The sequence below is a fragment of the Podarcis muralis genome, chromosome 15 (assembly GCF_964188315.1).
Source record: "Podarcis muralis chromosome 15, rPodMur119.hap1.1, whole genome shotgun sequence".
NCBI lineage: Eukaryota > Metazoa > Chordata > Lepidosauria > Squamata > Lacertidae > Podarcis > Podarcis muralis.
In genome coordinates, this window is record NC_135669.1 from 28,362,925 (window position 1) to 28,385,248 (window position 22,324).

The following is a 22,324-nucleotide window of genomic DNA, read 5'->3' on the forward strand; positions in this document are numbered from 1 at the left end:
TTCATATGAGAAGAGCTGTTCCTCATTTAGTATTAATACAGCAGTCCAATAACATTGAAGCAATGAGTATATATACTTTGACACATGCAGTGCTCCATGTCAAGTGAAACTTGAGACAAACATTCTGGGTTCGGCTGGCAACTCAATACTATTAATCCCCCAAAAGTAGTAGAATTTTAAAAAACCACACCTGCAATTTTATTTTTTATAATACAAATATATCAAAATGGCAATGAGCCAGCATAGCATAGTTGACCCATTTCTGCCAACATCTATACTAAGGAGTCATTGTATTGGGGGGGGGGGGGGTGGAGGCAGTTGTTAACATGAAAATCCATTTTTATTTTCAAAAACCTGGAGTGTTGCTGGAAAACATACTGTATTCCATGGGATGGACAGCTGTGCAAAAGGCAGAAACATGGCAAGATTGGGTTGGCTCCCAAGTAGGTTGGTTTGACTGCAGTGAAACCTAGCACACTTATCTGGATTCAGCCATTGTGTGTTAAAAAGTTTTTACACAGTTGTACTACCAAAGCCAAACACCACCCAATTGCATTGTAACTATTAAGTTTAATTTAAATATATGGTGGCTTTAGCTTGGCCACACACATGCACTCACAGAGCATTTGTATCCCGATTTCAGCTGAAAAGGCTTCTAGAGCAGTTTACGTACAATAAATTAAATCAAGACTTGCCTACAGGCTGACAATCTAAAGGACATGACATGAAAGGAAAAAAGGGTGGGGAGGGAAAAGGGGGTAATGGTTCTACCTCCCATGACCACTGTTGCCCAATAAATGACATGTTGTTATAATTAGATATGGCACTTGACTGTGCTGCAGGAGATCATCTTGACACTTTGTAGCAAGTTTTTAATATGCTACTGTAATATCCCTCTTGTTTTCAGAAGAAAGAAAATGTTATTTTAAAAAGGCTTGAGGAAGATAGTTCTACAAAGAATAATTCTCTCCATGTTTGATTTTTTGATATTTGTTTGTTTGTTTATTATGAAAGGGCATGCATTTCAATAACTTACAAGAATGTGTGGTGTCATGCACACTTTCTCCTTAGTTTGTTCTGAAAGGCTTTCTGAAACAGAATTTGATCAATTCTTGCTTCCATATATGCTGGTATATCAAAATGCAAGTACTAACTCCTGTCAAATAGCTCTTGTATCATTTTGCTTTATCACCTTTGGCTGATCTACTAGTCTCAACCTTACTTGGATGGAGATACTCGTAAGAGTTATATTACCTTGCTGTGCATTCATTAGTGACTTGAAGATGGCAACCTGTTTGTTGCTTGACATTATCATCACACCCATCAGTAAAATGAAGTTAAAGTATTAGAAATGAAGACACCATAGGACCTTGAAGGGCATTAGAGAAAGAACTGCAGTGGTGCAGTTAAATGTAGAATCATAGGAGCGTGCTTCCCTGTAATGGATAGGTTCAGATGGATAGCAGTTAATTCCAGTTCATTGTGTGTCTAGAGAGAAGTTTCAATTAAACCAATTAGCTTATATCTAAATGTATTTCATTTAAATATGAAGAGAAATTGGAAATCTCTGTTGAAATCTAGGAGGACAAGCTATCAATTAGGGCTGCAGTGAATGACTTAGCTTGGCAGGATTTCTGATTGTCCATGTAGGCCTCCTTTATGGAGCAAGGCTGCATTCAGCCACAACTTGAAAATACATTGGCTTCTCAGCTAGAGCCAAATGTTAACATAGTGGCTACAGCTGAGCTGTAGAGCTGCCTCTGCTATGAACTGTGTAGGTGGCCTTAAACAAGCTATGGCTGTCCTCTGCAATGTGGATAGCCCTGTCCATGAAGTGGTTTGAACACTCTAAAGCACCTTGTTATTTAAGTGACCTAATTAGGTGTTTTTATGCTGCACTTAAGTGTCAATTTAGTACAGTGGTGCCTCGCAAGACGAAATTAATTCGTTCCGCAAGTTTTTTCTTCTTGCGAGTTTTTCTTCTTGCGAAGCACGGTTTCCCATAGGAATGCATTGAAAATCAATTAATGCGTTCCTATGGAAACCGACTTCAGACCAGGTTCGGGGACAGTCTGTCCCCCGACCTCTTCTGAAGGCTGGTGGGGGGGGGAGACAAGGGCTTTTCTTCCCACCCCCAGCATTTTAAAAAACCCCGGGACAGCGGAGGGCTTCTTCGCTGTCCGGGGCGATCTTAAAATGCTGGCGGGCGGCATTTTAAGATCGCCCCGGGACAGCGGAGGACTTCTCCGCTGTCCGGGGCGATTTAAAAGCCCCTGGGAAGGCAGGCAGGGGGGACAAAGACTTTTGCCCCCCGCCAGCCTTCAGAAGAGGTCCTGGACCTCTTCTGAAGGCGGGCGGGGGGGGGGGCGAAAGTCTTTGCTCCCCCCGCCTGCCTTCAAAAGCCCTCCGGGACAGGCAGGCAGTATAATCAGTTGTACCAACAGGTTAAAAACAGTTTCTACTCTGGGAATCTCTGAGCAGAACCCTCCCTGACCTTTCTGGAGTAAATTCACCTGAGTCAGGCCATGCCATCACAAAAACAGTTATTCACTTACAAGGAAGGTGGAAGATATATTGCTTAATGCCAACCTCTCAAGACTTTAGGGCCACACAGTGCAGTAAACCTACTAGTCAGGAATGTGACATCTGCATATCCAACAGGCCAGTTGCAGCTCTGCCACTGCATCTTTTTTCAGTGACCTTGAGTTGGCCTGTTTGCCACCCTGAAACTGAGTCATGCCAGTAGTCAAAAATAAAGTTGTTGTTGGCATTGATGTATTATGAGTAATTGTAGGATATCTAGGTGAAAGGTGCTATTATACCACTAAGTGACACATTTGGCACATAATGCATTCATGGAGATAGGCTAAGCGCATTAATTTATGCTGTTAGCTGGTTCAGTAGTTATCTTCAAAGAGCCGCATATTCATTTGCTTCATACTTTTCATTGGTTGGCTGTTAAATATTTCACCATTTAGTGTTAGGGATGCTAAAATATTGCTACCTCCTACAGATTTATGCTAGGTTATTGCACTCAATTTTCTAACATTCAGAAATCATCACTAGTCCCAGAGTCTCCTCTTATTTCTCCTTCCTTTCTGTGACCTTTTGCTCTTATCATATATTTTACATGGGATGTGACGGAGAGTGAATTGTTTAAATTACAAGCTGTAAAGAGAGATGGGAATCTAATAAAGTGTTGAGAGAAGAAGCAAATCCCTTTTCAAATGGCAAGAGACTTAGGCTGTATATTTTTCAGCCTGCCATTCAGATACAGATTTAATCAAGGAAAACAGAAGAACATTGCAGCTGGATGCTGAAAACTCTTTATTATTCTTGTGTTACTTGTTTATATGCTCTTGTTCCTCTGCAGCTTCATAAAATAATTTCTCTGGGCAAACACAGTGGTCAGATACTTATCTAATACATGGATATAGCTAGCAAGAAGTACTTAGTGAGACTGAATTGTGGGGAGAAAAGCAACCTGATTTCAGCCATTGCACACACAACTGTTTTACTACCATTGTGTACTGTTGTGTTGTTGAGTCTTAATGTTACACAACCAATACCTTTTGGAAAGTTTTTATATGCTCTCTGGTTGAATGAATGGTTTATTGGCATTTTATGTATCGGTATAAATACCGACTCTGGGGCTGCGGCGCTCATCTCGCTTTATTGGCTGAGGGAGCCGGCATACAGCTTCCGGGTCATGTGGCCAACATGACTAAGCCGCTTCTGGCGAACCAGAGCAACTCACGGAAACGCCGTTTACCTCCCCGCTAGAGCGGTACCTATTTATCTACTTGCACTTTGACGTGCTTTCGAACTGCTAGGTTGGCAGGAGCAGGGACCGAGCAACAGGAGCTCACCCCGTCGTGGGGATTCAAACCACCAATCTTCTGATCGGCAAGTCCTAGGCTCTGTGGTTTAACCCACAGTGCCACCCATGTCCCTATACACCAGATACCGTATTTTTTGCCCTATAGGACGCACTTTCCCCCCTCCAAAAATGAAGGGGAAATGTGTGTGCATCCTATGGGGCGAATGCAGGCTTTCGCTGAAGCCTGGAGAGTGAGAGGGGTTGGTGCGCACCGACCCCTCTCGCTCTCCAGGCTTCACGAAGCTATCCGCAAGCCATGGGAGCCCGGCGCGAAGTCGCGCAGCTCTCCCATGGCTTGCGGAGAGCTGCCTGCACCCAGAAGCCTGGGGCGCGCTGAGCTCAGCGCCCCCAGGCTTCGGGCTTCGCGCAGCTCTCCGCAAGCCGTGGGAGAGCTTTGCGACTTTGTGCAGCTCTTCCACGGCTTGCGGATAGCAGCCTGTTCTGGGGGCTGGGGTCGGGGGAAGCTCGGGCTTCCCCCACCCCAGCCCCGCGCCTGGGGAAAAAAATAATTTCCCCCCTTTATTTCTCCCCCCAAAAACTAGGTGCGCCCTATGGGCCGGTGCGCCCTATGGGGCGAAAAATATGGTACTTATATATAAAAACTTGAATAAAGAGTAATTGGTGCAGAAAAGAAGTGTTTGAGAGGTTTGGCTTCAGATATCCTATTACAGCCCCCCCCCCCCCAAGGGATGTAGAAATTGAACTGCCTAGAACTTGAAATTCATAATGTTGAACCTTTCATTGTGATGCTGTAATCTTCAAGGGATACTTGGACCACTTGTAAATGTATGCTGTTATCAAGCTGACATTTGAATTACAGAATGCTGTCCTAAACTTGCACAATTCCTCTGGTTCTAATGCCATAATCTTCAAGGAAGATATTCACTGCATTGTCTTTTTTCACTTTTGTTGCTTCATTTGATGATATTGGGGTTGAGCACCAACTTTCATTCCAATGTCTCAGTAGTCAAAGAAGATATCACAGTGTGCTGTAACTGAAAACAGATGCAGGATTTGAGCTGATATTCAAATATGAATGTTGATTTGTGCCCTGGACGTATGTATCAAATTGCTTTCTGATACCTGACTTTAAGATCATAAAAATGAGCCTCAGAAAAAGCAAATTTGGCAAAATACATTCATCCCTATAATAATTAGGGAATATTCTATTTGCTGTCATAACATTTGTTTCATTTGCTCTTAAAGGCATGCCAACTGGTGGATTCTGATTCAGCTTTCAAAAATGATTTCATTTCACCCTTTTCAAGCTCTACCTGATAACCAAATGCCTGATCAAAGCCTTAGTCTTTTTGTGTTTTACAGAATATATTTGGATTTATATGCTTTTAAGAGGTTGAAACAAATTTTTAATATGGCACAGTCAACAGCAGAGCACCTTCTAAAATGCCTACCTGCAACTTTGGGGAGATTCCATTCCTTGGAACTGGCATTATAGAGTTAGATGGAACAGTGGTTTCTATGTGTGTGAATTCAGAAATGTGTGAAGTAACACTAGGAACATACCAAGTTCATTTTGTATTAGGGCATTTGGCAGTTTCCACATAGGCTAAAAGTTGAAAGTAAAAAGAAAACCTCATGGGTTTAAACTCTCATTTGCTTAGGAGAGTTGACAGCCCGGCAGAGGCATTTGCCTTGGGTTTCTTCTAGAAGTGCCATTCCTTGCTAAAGAAAATTGGAGGCAAAAACAACACCTGAGTACTTTGTTTCCTCTTCTGCAGGGCAAGAGCTGGATTGTGAAGCGCAGCTATGAAGATTTCAGAGTGCTTGATAAGCATCTTCACCTGTGTATTTATGACCGACGCTTCTCCCAGCTCTCGGAGCTACCCCGCTCCGATGCTTTGAAGGACAGCCCAGAGGTAAAATATTATGGTTGTCACTAGTTAAGGAAGCTGCAGACAGGCAGGAGCATGTTGCCTTTTTATTATGCCTTTTTATTATCTATTATTATTCTTAATTGCCTTTTAACATGAACATTTTATTGTTATCTAAACTATATGGGGAAGCTCTTAGTTGTAACTATGGGAGCAGTTCATTGCTTTCAAACAAGAAGAAAGCTCAGATAAGAGGTAGGCAAATTATTAAAATCTACAACCATGCTTTTTCAGCAGAAAGAGAGGGTTGTGCTGTCTATTAGAGTTTAATTCATTTTCAATGTTTGATATTTCTCTAAACATTTACTATAAGATATGAACAGAAAAAGGAGTGTACTTTTACAGGAAAACATAACTGTTAGGCATGGGGAATATCCTCACTTTTTCTTAAAGATATGTGATGCTCTGGATTATCATGTACAAACTATTTTGAAATTTATGAAATTCAGGTGTGTGTGTGTTTTTTTAAAAAATTAAACCCTGTACGCAATCTCTTTCAATAAAAATGTATGTTCTTATGTTCTTAAGATATAAGGGCAATAAAAAGTGTTGCCTCTCCAAGTGCAACTTCACAACTGTATGGCTTTGTTAGCATATTTTTCAGAATAATTAATTCAGTATAGAATCATAGGAATACCGAGGGTCATCTAGTCCAACTCCCTGCTATGCAGGAATCTCAGCCAATGCATCCATGACACATGACGATCCAACCTCTGCTTAAAAACTTCAAGGAAGGAGAGTCCACCACCTCTTGTGGGAGTCTACTCCACTGTCGAACAACCCTTACTATCAGAAAGTTCTCTTTTTTCTTAAGGCCATTTGAGAGATAGTATTTTATTACTCCTTGCGACAATTCAGAAAAAATATGTTCAAATTACTTGTTATCTGATGTTACAAAGGGCATTCCAGTTACGAGAAAACAGGAGCCTCATGGTTTGCTCAGCAATTCTCAGGTCTGCACGTAAAACGAAAAGCAAATCAATCCACATAATTCCTAGCAGGAACCCCCACTGAGCCATACTTGATGTGCCAACGGGAAAGCATGGCTTGGACTGGAGATATACTCTTCTTTTTTTGGCAGATGAAATTCATGGCAAATGGAAGGTATCTAAGGTATCTAGTGAGAAGAAGTCTCTCATCTGGTAACATTTTTAGGTTATAAGGCGTAGCATTTATTATTTATGTCTCTACTTCCCTGGTTCACAGAATCCTAGGAGGCAGGAAAATATTTTTATGCTTTCTCCAGCAAATTGTTGGCTTCGGCTGGCTCATCTTGAAGTCTGAAACTTGGATACTCTGCATCAGCAGAATTATATTGTTCCTTCCTCCCTCTCTGCAGCTTGTCACCCAGATGCTGATGGCTTACCTGTCACGACTCTCATCCATTGCTGGAAACAAGATAAACTGTGGTCCTGCCCTTACCTGGATGGAGGTACTGTAGGGTATATGACATTGTGTTGCATAATGTGCCTGAGTTTTTGCTAGCTTGTCAGATGCTTTGTATTACAACCTTGCAAATTGCAAATGGAGCACAAGTATAAAATGTTACAAAGCTAGAAGTTGCTGCTTATAGCAATTTCCCCTATTCTGGTAGCGTTGCAGAGGGCCACGTAAGATTAAAATCAAAGAAGCAGATATTCTAGAAGGATTAAGCCCCCACCACTGAATTGTTTTATAATATATGAAGCATGATACACTGACTTTTTTTTTAAAAAAAATGGATTTGGGTAATATAAAGGGTACAACTCTAGGGAAAGGAGGGTTCCATAAATGCCTGTGGAATGCATTCTGTATCTTTTGCACTCCCTGTTAGTGTGGTGGTATCGCAAAATAAAATTTATTTACTTACATATTTATAAACTGCCTCACTGCGAGAGACTATGGAAGTAGTACATAACAAGATAACATGAGAGATTTGAAAAGAGACAAACTCTAGAAATAATGGGCGGGGGGGGGGGAGGTCTACCATTGTACAGCTAATATTCCACAGCTGACTGCGTCATTGTTCAGGGAAAACGTTTCTAAACAAAAACATTTTCATTAGCTGCCTAAACATGAAGTCTTACGGAGCGAATGCAGGCGGGAGGCTCTGCTCAGCGCTCCCTTTAAAAAGTCGCATGGAGCGTGTGTGCGGCTCTTGGGGGCTTTTCCCCGAGGAGGGAGTCCCTCCTCTTAGAGTCCACTTGCCTGACAGGAATTAAAGGAGTGAGGAAATCCCTTAGGTAGCCTGGTCTCAAGCAGAACCTGGAATTGCCCTGAGGAACAGAATTAAGAATTCCCTTTATTCTATTCATTTGAATAAGTACAGCAACTTGTAAATGGCAAACATTGATTAGCTTGTTATTTAGGTTTGTTCCCAAGCAGCGCCCTGAGGGCCATGATGCTAGGAGTGTGTGGAACATTGGGGACAAAAACGGATTTTTGGGGTGATGTTTCACAACTCCCTTATCCCCACTTAACTCTGTTGTTGCCTCTTTGAAGCTGTTTCTTTGCCTAATATGAATAATATGTATTTTTTTCTTTAGAAACGAGGGAGGTCTTCTTCCAGATAATTAGGGATCATGTGGGCAACATGGATCATATTGTGCCACAGGTGGTCAGATTTGGCAATATGTCAACATCACAAAGCCAAATCAAAGTGAGGGTGGAAGCACTGCTGTCACTCTGAATAGGCTTCTTGATGATTCAGTGTAGTCTAGATTTGACTATATGATGTTATAAAACCAAATCAAATTCAGCCTTGGTTCCTGGCCTCACTTCTGGTTGAGTGAGCATTTTTTAGCACCTTTCACAATTTCCACCCTTAAAAAAAACAATCACTCTGGGCCCTAAATAGAAGTACTGTAATCCTCTGTTTGCACTGAATGTGTACTCAGCAAAGAGCTGCAACCCCCAAAATGCTGATGATGCCTACTTGGTACGTGTATGATAACATTTTTATCACATTCTTATTTTGTACATTTTTAGTTGTACACCTAAAATTCCTGGCACTGTGTTACGAGAATGAAACAAATTCATAAGCAAGATAATGACACGCTTTAAATCAACAGCACTTTTGCTATTATCAGGCTGGGGCGGATGTACACATAGGTCATACACCAAGATTGTAATGTGAGCAGTAGAGAGAACTATCAGTAGAAAGGCTGGAATGCCCCCCCCCAAGCCATTAATACAAGTTCTTAGGAGCAGCCTTTCCATACTACCATAAAATCTGCCGGCCTGTTACTAAATTGCCTTTGTTGTCAAGAAAGGTTATACAGATTTTTGTTAAAACATGTTGTGGTAAAAGAAAAAGGTGCACAAGTTCAATATTTTTATTGCTATGTGAGGAGGCCTATCCTTTAGAAAATGGTGTGATTTAACTTCCATTCCGATGTCTCAGTATTCAAGGGAGTTATCACAATGTATTGCATTTTCCTCCCATTTTAGAAAACAGGTGCAGGCATCAAGCTAGTATTCGTTTTTTAAATATTGGTTGTGCCTTGAACGTTTCCACCAAATGGCACTGTGATATATCAATGTTAGCTGTTACAGTGTGGCAAATGAATATAAGGAATATGAACAGGGAGTTGAAACTGGTTAGCAGAGCCTAGCGAAGTGGAGACCTGGTTATACAGTAATGTGCTAATGCTGCGATAAAACAATGACACACAATTCCATTTCCTGTTTAATAGGTGAAAAGGAAACCTGTCCTTTAGAAACCTGTTCGTGCTTATATTGCCTCTAATGTACTTCTTTTTACAAGGAACTCTTCAAGCTCTGTTGTGTCTGTCAACCAACATGAACCCCACCTCCCTCCATGCACACAGTGACAGAACCAGTCTACAAAGCCACATGTTCTCAGCTGCTTCACAGTCTATGGTGTATTTTCTTACAGATTGATAACAAGGGGAATCACCTTCTAGTCCACGAGGAATCATCCATTAATGTCCCTGCTATTGCGGCTGCCCATGTTATTAAAAGATACATTGCTCAGGCAGCAGATGAACTTTCCTTTGAGGTAAGCAATTGAACAGATATGTATTCCTTATCAAATGCAGCAGGAAGAACTTAGCCTAGGACTGCTTGTGCAGTTATTTAATAAGGATTTTTGGGCATGTTAAATGTTTTCTGGAAGAGTGAACATATTAAATCAGTCATGTATTCAATAATAATATTTTTGCACATCCTAGCCAACATTCTAAAAATTCAATACTGAGGAGTCCTGCAGCAATTATCTTTGCATATATAACATAACCAGAAAAATGTTTCCTCTGTGGTTTTGTGTCCCATGCTCATTAAACAATATGTCTGCTAAGAAAATGGGCATTGAGAACAGATTTGTATAAGTACTTTCCCCGTGTTTAGGCATGAAAATAAGCGACCCATTTTCACCCCTCTTCCTTCCAAAGAAGCTTATTGTGCTCAGTTTAGAGCTTCTTTTAAACCCTGGACACAAGCCTCACACTGGCAGCTGGGCTGAGTATTTGAATGAAAATATTCCCCTGACTGCTTTTGAAAACTTGATCCTTTTTAGCTAATGCCCATTGGGTGCTCTGCGTATGTTCTGATTGCTTGCTTGCCTGTGCTGCTATCATCTGTTATGCTCTGAGGCAGTATTCTTCAGAATCTTAAGGAATGTACAAACAGCTGTTCATTGGATGTTTCAAAACATCGCCTTTCCATTTGTAGTATCTGGGGAAATGCATAATAAATTGGATATTATTTTCCCAGTTAAGATATATGCACACTATTAGAAATTAACGGTTTAATCGCTGATGCCATCATCACAATAGTAACCAATCTTGGTACAATTCAAAGGAACATTCAATGTTCTGCAATTAAAATCAGTTTTCATTTATCAGCCTCTCTCAACTTGAAACTATTGCAAATGTAATGCTAATGGATATGTTATAAATATGGCTTAGAGATAAGATATGAGCAGCAGAATTGCATGCCCTCTCCCCGATGCAAGTTTACCTGCCACCACTCTGAAACCTGGTGTTGCATCAACAGTAAGAGTGCCAAGGTTTCCTTGAACCAGGATTTGCAGGGCAACTATTAAAACAATGAATCCAGAGCTAAAGTGGTACCTCAGGTTAAGAACGGACCTCCAGAACGAATTAAGTTCTTAACCCAAGGTACCACTGTAATAGGAAATCAAAGCAACAGGTTCTTGTTAAAAGTTTGGATAATGCCCCCTAGCCCAGGCTTCTGTTGCCATATCTAATCATAGTATCTTCCTGTGTGAGAGACAGATTACATGACTAAACATATCATACAGTAGGATATTGTCAGTGCAACTCTTGATAAATATAAAATTTATTCGTGGCCAAAACATAGCTTAGGGACGTGGGTGGCGCTGTGGTGTAAACCACTAAGCCTTGGGCTTGCCAATTGGAAGGTCAAGCGATTTGAATCCCCGTGACGGGGTGAGCTCCCGTTGTTCGGTCCCAGCTCCTATCAACCTAGCAGTTCGAAAGCATGTCAAAATGCAAGTAGATAAATAGGTACTGCTCCAGCGGGAAGGTAAACAGTGTTTCCATGCTCTGCTCTGGTTTCGCCAGAAGTGGCTTAGTCAAGCTGGCCACATGACCCGGAAAAACTGTCTGCGGACAAACGCCAGCTCCCTTTGCCAGTAAAGCAAGATGAGCGCTGCTACCCCAGAGTTGTTCGCGACTGGACTTAACTGTCAGGGGTCCTTTACCTTTAAAACATGGCTTATAGAACCGGAATCATAGAATTGTAGAGTTGGAAGGGACCCTGAGGGTCATCTAGACCAACCCCCTGCAATGCAATAATTTCAACACATTGCCCTCAATCCAATTTGAAACCATACCGAACCCTGCTTCACGTTGCAAATGTACTGGCAGTTTTATGGCTGCAGCACTTGGTACAAACCCCTCTAAAGCACTTTGGGTGGCCCACAGATTCCTATTAAATGCCTGAAATGCTTGGCTTTCTTTTTTTTTTAATGCATACCTCCTGGTGGCAGAGATAAGCTTAAAAAGATGAGTGCAGTGTGTCTGAAAGGCTCAAAGGGCAAATAATAAGAACCTTACATGCATAGATGAAGTCTTGCTGGTGTCATTGGCAAGCACTCAGTGACTCGTGCAAACTACTTTAAATGTTTTATGTTAGACAAGTCATCTCAAAGGAATACTTAAATGCCTTCTCTCATCTTTCCATCCTGCTGATGTAACATCACATTTCTTTAATGCATTGTTAACTTTAACTTGGAGGAGCATATCACACTGAACCCCATGGTGGGTGGGGGGCAGCACTGGTCCTGGGCAGAGGAGATAATACATAAGTGAGTACCAGTTGTTCATTTTTTAAAAAGTTCATTTGTTCAAATTTTCTTCCCACATTTGTTCATGATTCTGAGGTGTATTCCTCCTCAATTTGCATTTTAATCAGAACAGCTTTGGGCCTTTTAACTACTACTAAATGCATCACCCTTGCAAATATGTTAAAATGTGCATTGTATGGCATTGATAATGCATTAGCTCATATTTTGTAAGTGTTGATGCCATAGATAAGCAGAGACTGGTGCTATATGTTCATAATGGTGATTTTTTAAAATAGTCCTATAGAAACTGTACTTTTATTAACAAAATGTTTTTCAAAATAAAGTAAGAAAATTATTTATGCTGTGCCTTTCTAGGTGGGAGACATTGTGTCAGTCATTGACATGCCTCCAAAAGAATTGACCACTTGGTGGAGGGGAAAGCATGGATTTCAGGTACACTCAGCTGTTAGATTAGTTAATATTTCAGAAGCTATTGGATGAATTTTGTCAAATTATTACTGATAATAATAGACTGTTATCTAATGCAATTATAATGCACTGTTTCCTGAATCTGGGAAACACTATAAAGACTTGAAAATGTTCCTTCGAATCCTGAGCAAAATATGGACACGACAAAGCTAGATATGAGACGAGCTGGACCCTCAAAGTATCCTTAGTATAAATAGGTACCATGATGCCCCCTTTTTTTCTAAAACTGTCTGGCTGTAGAGAAGAGAAGTGTCATACATTCAGAGAGGATTGGAACTGGCAGGGCACCCTGCCTCTGCAGAGCCTGGAGAAGAATTTCGACTCAATTCTTGGGATTAAGTTGAGGCTGTCATTTGAACTGGATTGGGCAGAGATGTCAAAAGATTGCTCATAGGAGTGGACTCCTTTGACTTTAATAGTTTTGCAGAAATGAGAATGTATAGACAGGTACATTTTCTGCTGCTACTACTTTGGGAAGAGTTGCACTTAAAATCCCCACATTCTTTGCAGTTGTACGGCAGAATCGAGGAAACCGACTCCTTGTTTCTATTGCTGTGTGGGAGTGGAAATGAGGCTGGGGAAACTACCTGAGCTGCCCACTGTTTCTTTCCATTTCCCCTTTTCTTTAGCCTGAGTTTGCTTGCTTGCTTTTCTTTGTCAGATTAGCTTTATTGAAGAGGCAAATAAACTACTGTTAAAATAAGCACCAGACTTGGACTTGTGGGACAACTGCCTCTCTGTTTCAGCATGCACTTGCCCCATTCAAATATAAAGCAGGGCTGGGTGGGAGGTCTGCCCTTTATGCAAAAGGATGCAGGGGACAGGAGTGAAACCCACTCCTTGCCCTTTCCCTAGTGTGCTGATTTTAAGTAGCCCGCTCACCCCCAGCAGAGCCCAGTTGTGATACCAGAAGAACACAGCAAAGTGAGGTGAGAGAGGGGTGGGATTTGCTTCCCTATGATGCTCATTATTGTGTAAACCCTCTTTATATGTGGATGAGCAGACATGTGGTTGCCCCACATGGCAAATTTGATCCTATAGAGCAGGGGTCAGCAAACTTTTTCAGCAGGGGGCCAGTCCACTGTCCCTCAGACCTTGTGGGGGGCTGCACTATATTTGGGGGAAGGGGATGAACGAATTTCTATGCCCCACAAATAACCCAGAGATGCATTTTAAATAAAAGCACACATTCTACTCATGTAAAAACGCTGATTCCTGGACCGTCTGTGGGCCGGATTTAGAAGGTGATTGGGCTGGATCTGGCCCCCGAGCCTTAGTTTGCCTACCCATGCTATAGAGACAGAAGTCATAAGCCCTGTCATGGATACTAGTTCGCCAGCCAGCAATTGTATGGTGCTCTTTCTAGAATAGTAACACATGTACTAAACCATCACTATGTCCAGTTTGTTTTTTTATTTCACACATACCATATAGAAGCAATGTGCTTTTTAAAAAAAACAACCTGTGAATACTATGGAATGCACAAATATAGTTTAGGCTTGAGTGTTTTAGTGTGTTGTATAGAGGGAAAAGGATTAAGGCCTTTAAAAGCAAAATAGCAGAACTGATCAGTGGTGACATGCAGCCCCAAGGACCATCAAGAAGGGAAATTAGAAGTGTTATGAAAGACCTTAAAATAGAATGTACATAGACAGCAGTAGTACTGAGCAAGGCAGAAAGCAAAATTAAGAAGGTAACGGATATAAATTAGATAGAATGTATTAAGTGCCAGGAATAGTCTAAACCAGTCCATGACAGTAAGCATCATGCTGGATCTTATTTAATTTTGCTATTACTAGTCAGAGATTAAGGCATTTGTCATTTTTCTACCCAGTGTTTGCAAGACCGGTTTTCTCTTGTACATTGATGGAGGAAGCGGTTATCATTCCAAGTACAAAAGGCTTATAGTACACTTGTGTGTCATGGTTGCGCTTCAATGTGTTTTTTCACAATATGGGTTGTGTTTTGATCATATATACAGAGCTGCTGCAACCATATGCCAAGCATTTAGCTGTTTGTTTTTTGCTGTTGAGAACACTGGCCAAAAAGCAGCTAATCCAGAATGAGGCAACTGTGAATATAAGATTTGAGTTCAGAGCTATAAAATTAAAATACATTTTCCTGGTCCTGGTGAGTGGTTTATGACAAGGGTGTGCACAGACCTAAGATAAGGATTTCTTTTGATCATTTTGAACCCTCTGGCTCTGATTAGTTAAACAAAAAAAGTCTTAACCTTATAGTCCATATTCCAAAATAAGCTGTGTGGAAAACTCTCATTTAAGTCCGTTCCTTTAAATGCATTCACACATTTTGTGGAGAGCTTTTAACTGAAGCTTTAACAAAATGCAATGAGAAAAAGAAACACCAACTTGGCTGGCAAAGGATGAATGGAGCAGATTATTCCTCAGCCACCCTGTTCACTCACCTGCATGTAATTCCTGGTCACCTGCGGTTGTTTTATGTGGTTTAATTTTTTTATGGTGGCAAAAAGTTGCATTTGTGACTAGCCCGAGAAATACACTATTTGCCTAGTTGTTATAAAAAGAAAAGAAGAAAGTTAGAATAAACCACTTTCTTTACACTTGGTGAACTAGCCTTCTAAGAACCATCTCTTATTTGTATGTGTTTGGACCGTAAGTATATCCAGAAAGCATGTAATGGGAGCATAGTGAGCAACATGAATTTAAAAAGCAGTTATATTTTATAACAAAGAATATAATCTACAGGATTACGCCTGAATTGTTTAAATATTGTGGTGTTGTGCAAATAGCCCCTTTTACTGCAAAGCTATTAGAACATGACTTTACGTGTGATTCTATTCTTAAATATGCTGCAGACGTGAATTTCCATCTGTCTCTCTTTGTCACAGGTGGGATTCTTTCCTAGTGAATGTGTTGAGCTAATTAATGACAAAGTTCCTCAGTCTATGACCAATTCTGTGCCAAAACCAGGTATGTGTGTATTATATTTTAAACAAATGCATATAATGTGACAGAATGTTGATGTTAAATCCTTTCTACAGTGTCTCACTGCATTCACTCAAATATTGATTCCACTGATGTGTTCTTTCATATTTATTGATCACCCATTCAAAACTATTTCAGTGTATGCATTCCATGATACAAGTATGTTTCAGTGTACCCTTTCTGCTATTTCACAGTTTTGATTTAATTTCTCAGTGGTTTGATTTTAATATTAGTATATGTTTTGTAAGATTTCTGCATTTTGTATAACTGCTGCTAGACAGTGTGGTGGTTAGTGTACTGTAATGTTTCTTCTGTTCGTGTACATTTTCTGTCAGTGTTTATTTCTTGCCATATAAAAAAGATCCCTTCAGCCTGGATTCTAATGATGCTTGGCTTTGCAATTTAAGCAAACTAACCTATGATGCGGGGGACGCGGGTGGTGCTGTGGGTAAAACCTCAGCGCCTAGGACTTGCCGATCGCATGGTCGGCGGTTCAAATCCCCGCGGCGAGGTGCGCTCCCGTCGTTTGGTCCCAGCGCCTGCCAACCTAGCAGTTCGAAAGCACCCCCGGGTGCAAGTAGATAAATAGGGACCGCTTACCAGCGGGAAGGCAAATGGCGTTCCGTGTGCTGCGGTGGCTCGCCAGATGCAGCTTGTCACGCTGGCCACGTGACCTGGAAGTGTCTGCAGACAGCGCTGACTCCCGGCCTATAGAGTGAGATGAGCGCACAACCCTAGAGTCTGGCAAGACTGGCCCGTACGGGCAGGGGTACCTTTACCTTTTAACCTATGCTGCACCTGTTTTACCCTCTGCTTCATCCCATCTACTTGCTGATTGATAGTGGAGTTTAATTGTTTATTTCTGTGAATTTATGCTAATTTAAAACTTATTTCCAATCTTAAAACATCAATAAAAACAAGAAAACAATACACCCACACCCACACCCACACAATACACACACACACCATGTGTAATAGTAAGCCATGCACCCTGCTCTAAAGTATCTGCTCTAGGTTTATATAGTTTTAAGAGTACTTTGGAGTTGCAATGTTTTGTCTTTTACAAAAATGTGAAAATAGATTGGTGCCTTAGGCTTACCAGTTGGTTTTGTCTTTTACAAAAATGTGAAAATAGATTGGTGCCTTAGGCTTACCAGTTGGTGCCTCAGGCTTACCACTTTTAATGATGACCTGTCTTATATGCACGGTATTGATGTATCCCTAAGGATTAGATTATTCAAAGATATTACAAAACCAAATTACTGGTAAATTTATCCATTGCTTTAGAAAGAAATCCTTGGTGGGTAAATTTAGTATACCTCCTTCCATCTTTTGATCTAGTTCTTGGGGCCCTCTTTCCTACATGTTTTCTATAGAAATTGATTATTCCACTTTGTGTGCAAAATATTTGAGGCTTATTTTGCAATTGTGGTAACAGTTGTGCAGACATCTTGACATGCCAAGTGGTTTTAGAGTTCAAAAATTAATTGAATTTTTAGCTGGATAGATGTGGGATTGCATGTTCTTCCGTTATAGACAGACCCACATCATACATTTAAAGCTCGTTCAATACACATTTAAGGCACATGATCCCCCCCCAGGAATTCTGGGAAATGTAGTTTATTAAGGGTGCTGAGAATTATGGATCTGCGAGGGGGAAACTACAATTCCAAGGATGCTTTGGGAAGCCATCTGCTTTAAATACGCATTTGATATGCTTTAAATGGAAGGTGTGGATTTGCTCAAAAAGTATTGAAAGTTAATAACTATCTTAAGAATAGCATAAAATTTATTTCTAAGAAAAAGTTACTGGCATTCAGAAAGAAGCCAAAACTCCTTGTTACATATTGGCTTTGAAATACACTTAAAGTTCTAACTCTGTTGTTCCTAAAATGAAAGCCCAGCATTAGGCCAGATCCTTTCCTATATAAATGCTGATTTAGTAATCACTGTGTTATTAGTACGGATTCCATTTTTTGTCAAGTGAGCTGTTTTGCTTTTAGTTTCCTTCATTTTTAAGATACCTAAAGAAATACTGTTTTTGAAAATTATATGTATGAATAAAACTAGGTGCAAGTAACATGATCATGCTATGAAACAGGGATAGAAACCATGGGGACCTCTAAATGTTGTTGGACTCCAGTTTTCATCCTCCCCAGACAGCATAGGCAGTGGTCAGAGATGATGGCAGTTGTAGTTCCACAGTATCTGGAGGGTCACAAGGTCCCCACCCCCGGTATAAAGGGACAGTGATCTCTACCTGCTACTGTCCTTCTCCCTCCCACCCCACTGAGAAGGCAAGGGGTGGGATGTCTGCTAGCTATGGTGGGTGATGCTACTAGAAAGTGGCTACTAGCCTTGATGGCTGTGCTCTGCCTCTAGTGTTGAAGACAGTATGCCTTTGAAATTTCAGTTGCTGGGAATCATGAGTGTGCAGAGCATTGCCGCACTTAAGGTCCTGCCATGTACAGTGGTACCTCGGGTTACAGACGCTTCAGGTTACAGACTCCGCTAACCCAGAAATATTACCTCGGGTTAAGAGCTTTGCTTCAGGATGAGAACAGAAATCGTGCAGCGGCAGCGCAGTAGCAGCAGGAGGCCCCATTAGCTAAAGTGGTGCTTCAGGTTAAGAACAGTTTCAGGTTAAGAATGGACCTCCGGAACGAATTAAGTACTTAACCTGAGGTACCACTGTATAGCATTTCCTGGGAAGGTGCAGTAAAAGAAAGGTGTGGCTGCACCATGTGCAACCCTGGATCCCAGCTGCTGTCCTTCATTTTTATGGATGTGATATGTTTTTTAAAAAACAGGTGGAAATAGTAGTAGTAATAATAATGAAAAAAACAAACAACTGTAGAGGGTACAGAGGCCACGGTTTATTCCTGTCATAAAACCCCTGGAAAGAAATGTTCAGGTGTCCTTCTGTGCTCTCCCCGCCCCCGCCCCAATATTGCAGGAAGGACTGCAAATCTAGTTAATCTTGCTGACAGTGCCAAATTTATTCCTTATAGGAAGTGTCTGTCATGCTTTCTATCTGTATGGCTCTAAAGTGGTAAGGGAAATACAAATACTGCTCTTTTAATGCAACTTGCATTGCTTGCCCGAACAGTATGTGTTCCTTTATGATATATAATTCCATTACTAGTGGTGTGGGGGATAAGGATGGGGAAGGCGTTTCTGTCCTCCTCAGCTTGCCCAGTCTGTAGTTTTGTGCAAATATGTGTCAACTTTTTTCTTGATCTCTTCTATTCCTTTTCCATATTTATTTTGTCTTTTGTAGCACATATTATCCACTTTGTATGAATGCTCTACATGTGTTCTTATTAACACCAAGCATGTTGCTCATCTCATTCTACATCTGCCTTGTATGTTGTCTGGGGAGTGTTTTTAATATGACTGATTTTAGAATGTTCCTTGATTATCTTTGTATAGTTGAGGGATTCTAATAATAGCATATTAACAAAGTTACAAGGTGCACCTTGGAGTTCCTTGTACAGAAAAGGAGAGGTTCCTTCAACCTTTTTCAAACTTTTTGTACATTCCATGTTTGGTGTGATAGTACTTGAATAAAGTATTGATTCAAATTAATCCTTGCAGTGCATAGTTAAATGCTAATATCTCATTGCATCTGATAAATTGGCATTTTGTCTACCAAAGGTAATGAATTAGGTATTTTTATGTGTGTTTGTTCATATATGTCTTTGTGTTTTGGTATTAATTAATATAAATTAAAATTGGTTTGCTAAGGTTGCTTACAGAGATTTTTTTCAAGATGTTTGGACTTGACAGCCACTTGGAATAATGGCACAACCTGGCTTTTCTGCTGTAATTAGATGGTTGTCCTCAGCTCCCTGTATGGCATTACCATACAAATGCCCCCATGTACTGGTTAAAAAGTTAAATCCTAGGCATGAACAGCTGCACATGAAGGGCTGTCTGACATATGCAGCAATTTCAAGCTGCCCCCATGAAGCAAATAGTTGAATCAGTCCATAAGCAAATATTTTAATTCAGCTGACTGCTATTGTTGTGTTGTCATTGGGAAGGGTTGGGGGTGCAGGGCACTGGGCTAGAACTAAGAACTTTGGTTTCCTTCCTGGCTCAATATGACCACCTGTCACTACATAATCCTACATTTATATTTTCATTCCTGAAAACCAGCAGACATGTACATGCCTTCCTTTCTGATAGACAAAAGGAAGCAGGGTGGGGAAATTCAAAGTGTCCTTGATACAAACAAACACGGTAGTCTCTCTTGCAGGGTGCTTTGTACTGTCAGCTCCTGAAAAACCTCTGTCACCTCGTAGGTTTTCTTTAGCCTGTCCCTCTGTATGATTTTAGTTCTAAAAGAAGCTCCTGTGAAATCCTTGAGGCCGCTTCCTCCTCAAATGTTAGGGGTATTACGTTGAAGTGAAATTGGATGCTGGACAGTTCATGTGAGGGTTTAAATGGACAATGTCACAGTGGTTACATGTGCTCTAAGATGCAATAAAATTCATTAGGATATTTTTCCTGGATTAGGAATTGTTACTAACGTACATCTGAAACAGGATGTCTTAAATTCTGTGTGTGTTTAATTTATTTTAATTTTTTTTTTACTGGACTCTTTAAGAGGTGTTTAAATAATCATAAAGCAATATTGCAATATAAACCCATTATGGATTAATTAAAAACATGAACCTATTGAAGCACCACTTTTGTAACCTCTGTAGGAACGGAACCACTTTAACACAGTGACTCCACTCCCACCGTGTGCAGTTGGTCCAGAAGGATGTAGTTAATGGTATAGAGAAATGCAGAGGGCTATGTATGGGGTAATCATGAGCTGTAGGATAATCAAGAGGGTCTTTCTTTCCCCCACCATCTTTTGATGAAGACCATCAACCAGAAGGGAGACAGTTCTAATCCTGAACCCCACCTGGAAGCCAGATCAAAATCAAGTTGATTTGTTTCATCCAGGGCTCTTGCAACTGTACAACCAGTCAGATGCACCACTTTCACCAGGAAAGGGAGGTTTTGTGTAGGTTTATAATCCCCCCAAAATCATTAATCTGTCGTGCCCAATTCGTGGTTGTTCAAACCATGTGGCAATTGTGGCAAACTAAGTGGCAGTTTTCACTTTCATTGTGTTTCCCCCCTCCATTTGGCAATGTCTCAAGAAAGAAATGCACAAACAGAAATAAATAAAAGCATCTGTGTTGGCTTCAGTTTCACTAAATCTGGTTTGGTGGGGGGAAGAGTCAAGTGGGCAGATGGCTGAACTTGTTTATAAATGCAATGAAATTTTTTGAAAGTTTAGCATCGAATGTTTCTTTGTTTGGAAATGTTGCACTTGAAGTTGTTGGAATGATCATCATCACATCACTTAATTCTTCTGTCTAGAAGCCCAGGATATACATCCATTTTGTTGATTCACTCCCAATTTAGTGCTGTACCATATGAAGTCCCATTTGATTTCAGAAAAGATTTGGACAACTATGGCATTTTAAGTGCCTCACTCTTATTTATTTTTTTTCTAATTAAATTTCTGCACCTTCATCTGTGGATCACAGGGCAGTTTACAATATGGCAACACAAAAGTCCTCCTGAGGGAATTACAAAGGAAGGATTGTGTGTGGGCCCCTCCAGTCTTTTAAAATGAAAATGTCCTGTTTTTATAATGGTTGTTCGTTTTAATAATTAATTTTCTTTTGAATTGTACTTTCTCAGTCTCCCCTGCCCATGGAGCCCGTCCAGCGTCCTGGAGCTACTTCCCCCCTTGTACGTTTCCATTTATTTCATTTTTCTCTATCTCGTTGCCTTTAGTATTATTCAGCTGAATCGTTACCTGTTTGGGAGATGTGCAGAGACATCAGAGTGGGATTTATTGCTTTTATTTTTCCACAGAATGCCTTTAAAATTTTGAAGTGTAAAATAAATGTGGGTTGGAGTGTGAAGGACAGAAATAGTAGCAACAATCACTCTTCTTTTTCTCCAAATTCTCAGAATAAATCTCAGATTGTTAGGGTAGTCAGCTGTAGTCTCATTTGGAGTCCATGCAATCAGTATCTGTGAAATTATATCCCATAATCAGAGATACAGGATCTCAAAAGGGTTTGCTTTGAAAAATTGCTATATTGTCATGTACATTTTCCAAATGTTTTTTTTTTTTTAAATTAGGCTCCATCACAAAAATATGTAATAGTTTAATGCCAGGTTTTTCAAACAGCTGTTTTTGGGGACTACAACTCCCATCACCCCTAGCTAGCAGGACCAGTGGTCAGGGATGATGAGAAACAGCTGGAGACTCAAATTTTGGAAACCCTAGTTTAGTGTATTTTGTAATAAGAATTTTGTTTTTGTTTCACAATCTTCATAATGGAGAGTGAAAGCATCTGCCTCAGCCTCTTTCCCTATAGTAATGTTTGATTGCAGTGGAGAGGCAGTGGTGGTCAAGAATTGCACAGTCATATTTCAAGGCCTTTTTCACAGTGTAACTTCTGCCACCATGAAGGAATTGATTTCATCACAATACATTTTTGTTAAATGCTTTAGAAAAACAGTCTTACAATATTTATAATATTAATTACTTTCATCAGAGGCTGTAGCAATAGTGGAAAACCATAATCGTGTCCTAGACTTTGGTCCAGGATCCTGTCAGCAGGCCAGATCCTGACCTCCATCAACTTCTGGAGGCCATTTTAACTCTATCCACTTGTCAATTGCCTAAATTCAGATGAAGCCCTTCCTTTTGCCTGTGCAATTTGAAATTAAACCACATGGACAAAAAGACCACAGCCAATCTTTTGCAAGGGTAGAAATCACAAAGAGGAAGTATCACAGGAGA

The 22,324-nt window shown here is 40.6% G+C and overlaps 1 protein-coding gene across 7 annotated transcripts in view; it reads left to right on the forward strand.

Annotated features, from left to right (window-relative positions):
• The window catches only part of ARHGAP32 (Rho GTPase activating protein 32), a 203,648-nt gene that overhangs the window by 131,176 nt on the left and 50,148 nt on the right, over positions 1-22,324 (forward strand). For 5 of the 7 annotated variants that reach the window (XM_077919218.1, XM_077919220.1, XM_077919219.1 and 2 more), the window contains 6 exons: positions 5,620-5,757; positions 7,112-7,204; positions 9,650-9,772; positions 12,419-12,496; positions 15,402-15,483; positions 21,208-21,258. In XM_077919218.1, coding sequence (XP_077775344.1) covers positions 5,620-5,757; positions 7,112-7,204; positions 9,650-9,772; positions 12,419-12,496; positions 15,402-15,483; positions 21,208-21,258 — 565 coding nt within the window. The remainder of the gene's footprint in view (positions 1-5,619; positions 5,758-7,111; positions 7,205-9,649; positions 9,773-12,418; positions 12,497-15,401; positions 15,484-21,207; positions 21,259-22,324) is intronic. The other 2 variants (XM_077919222.1, XM_077919224.1) reach the window with 1 other exon arrangement.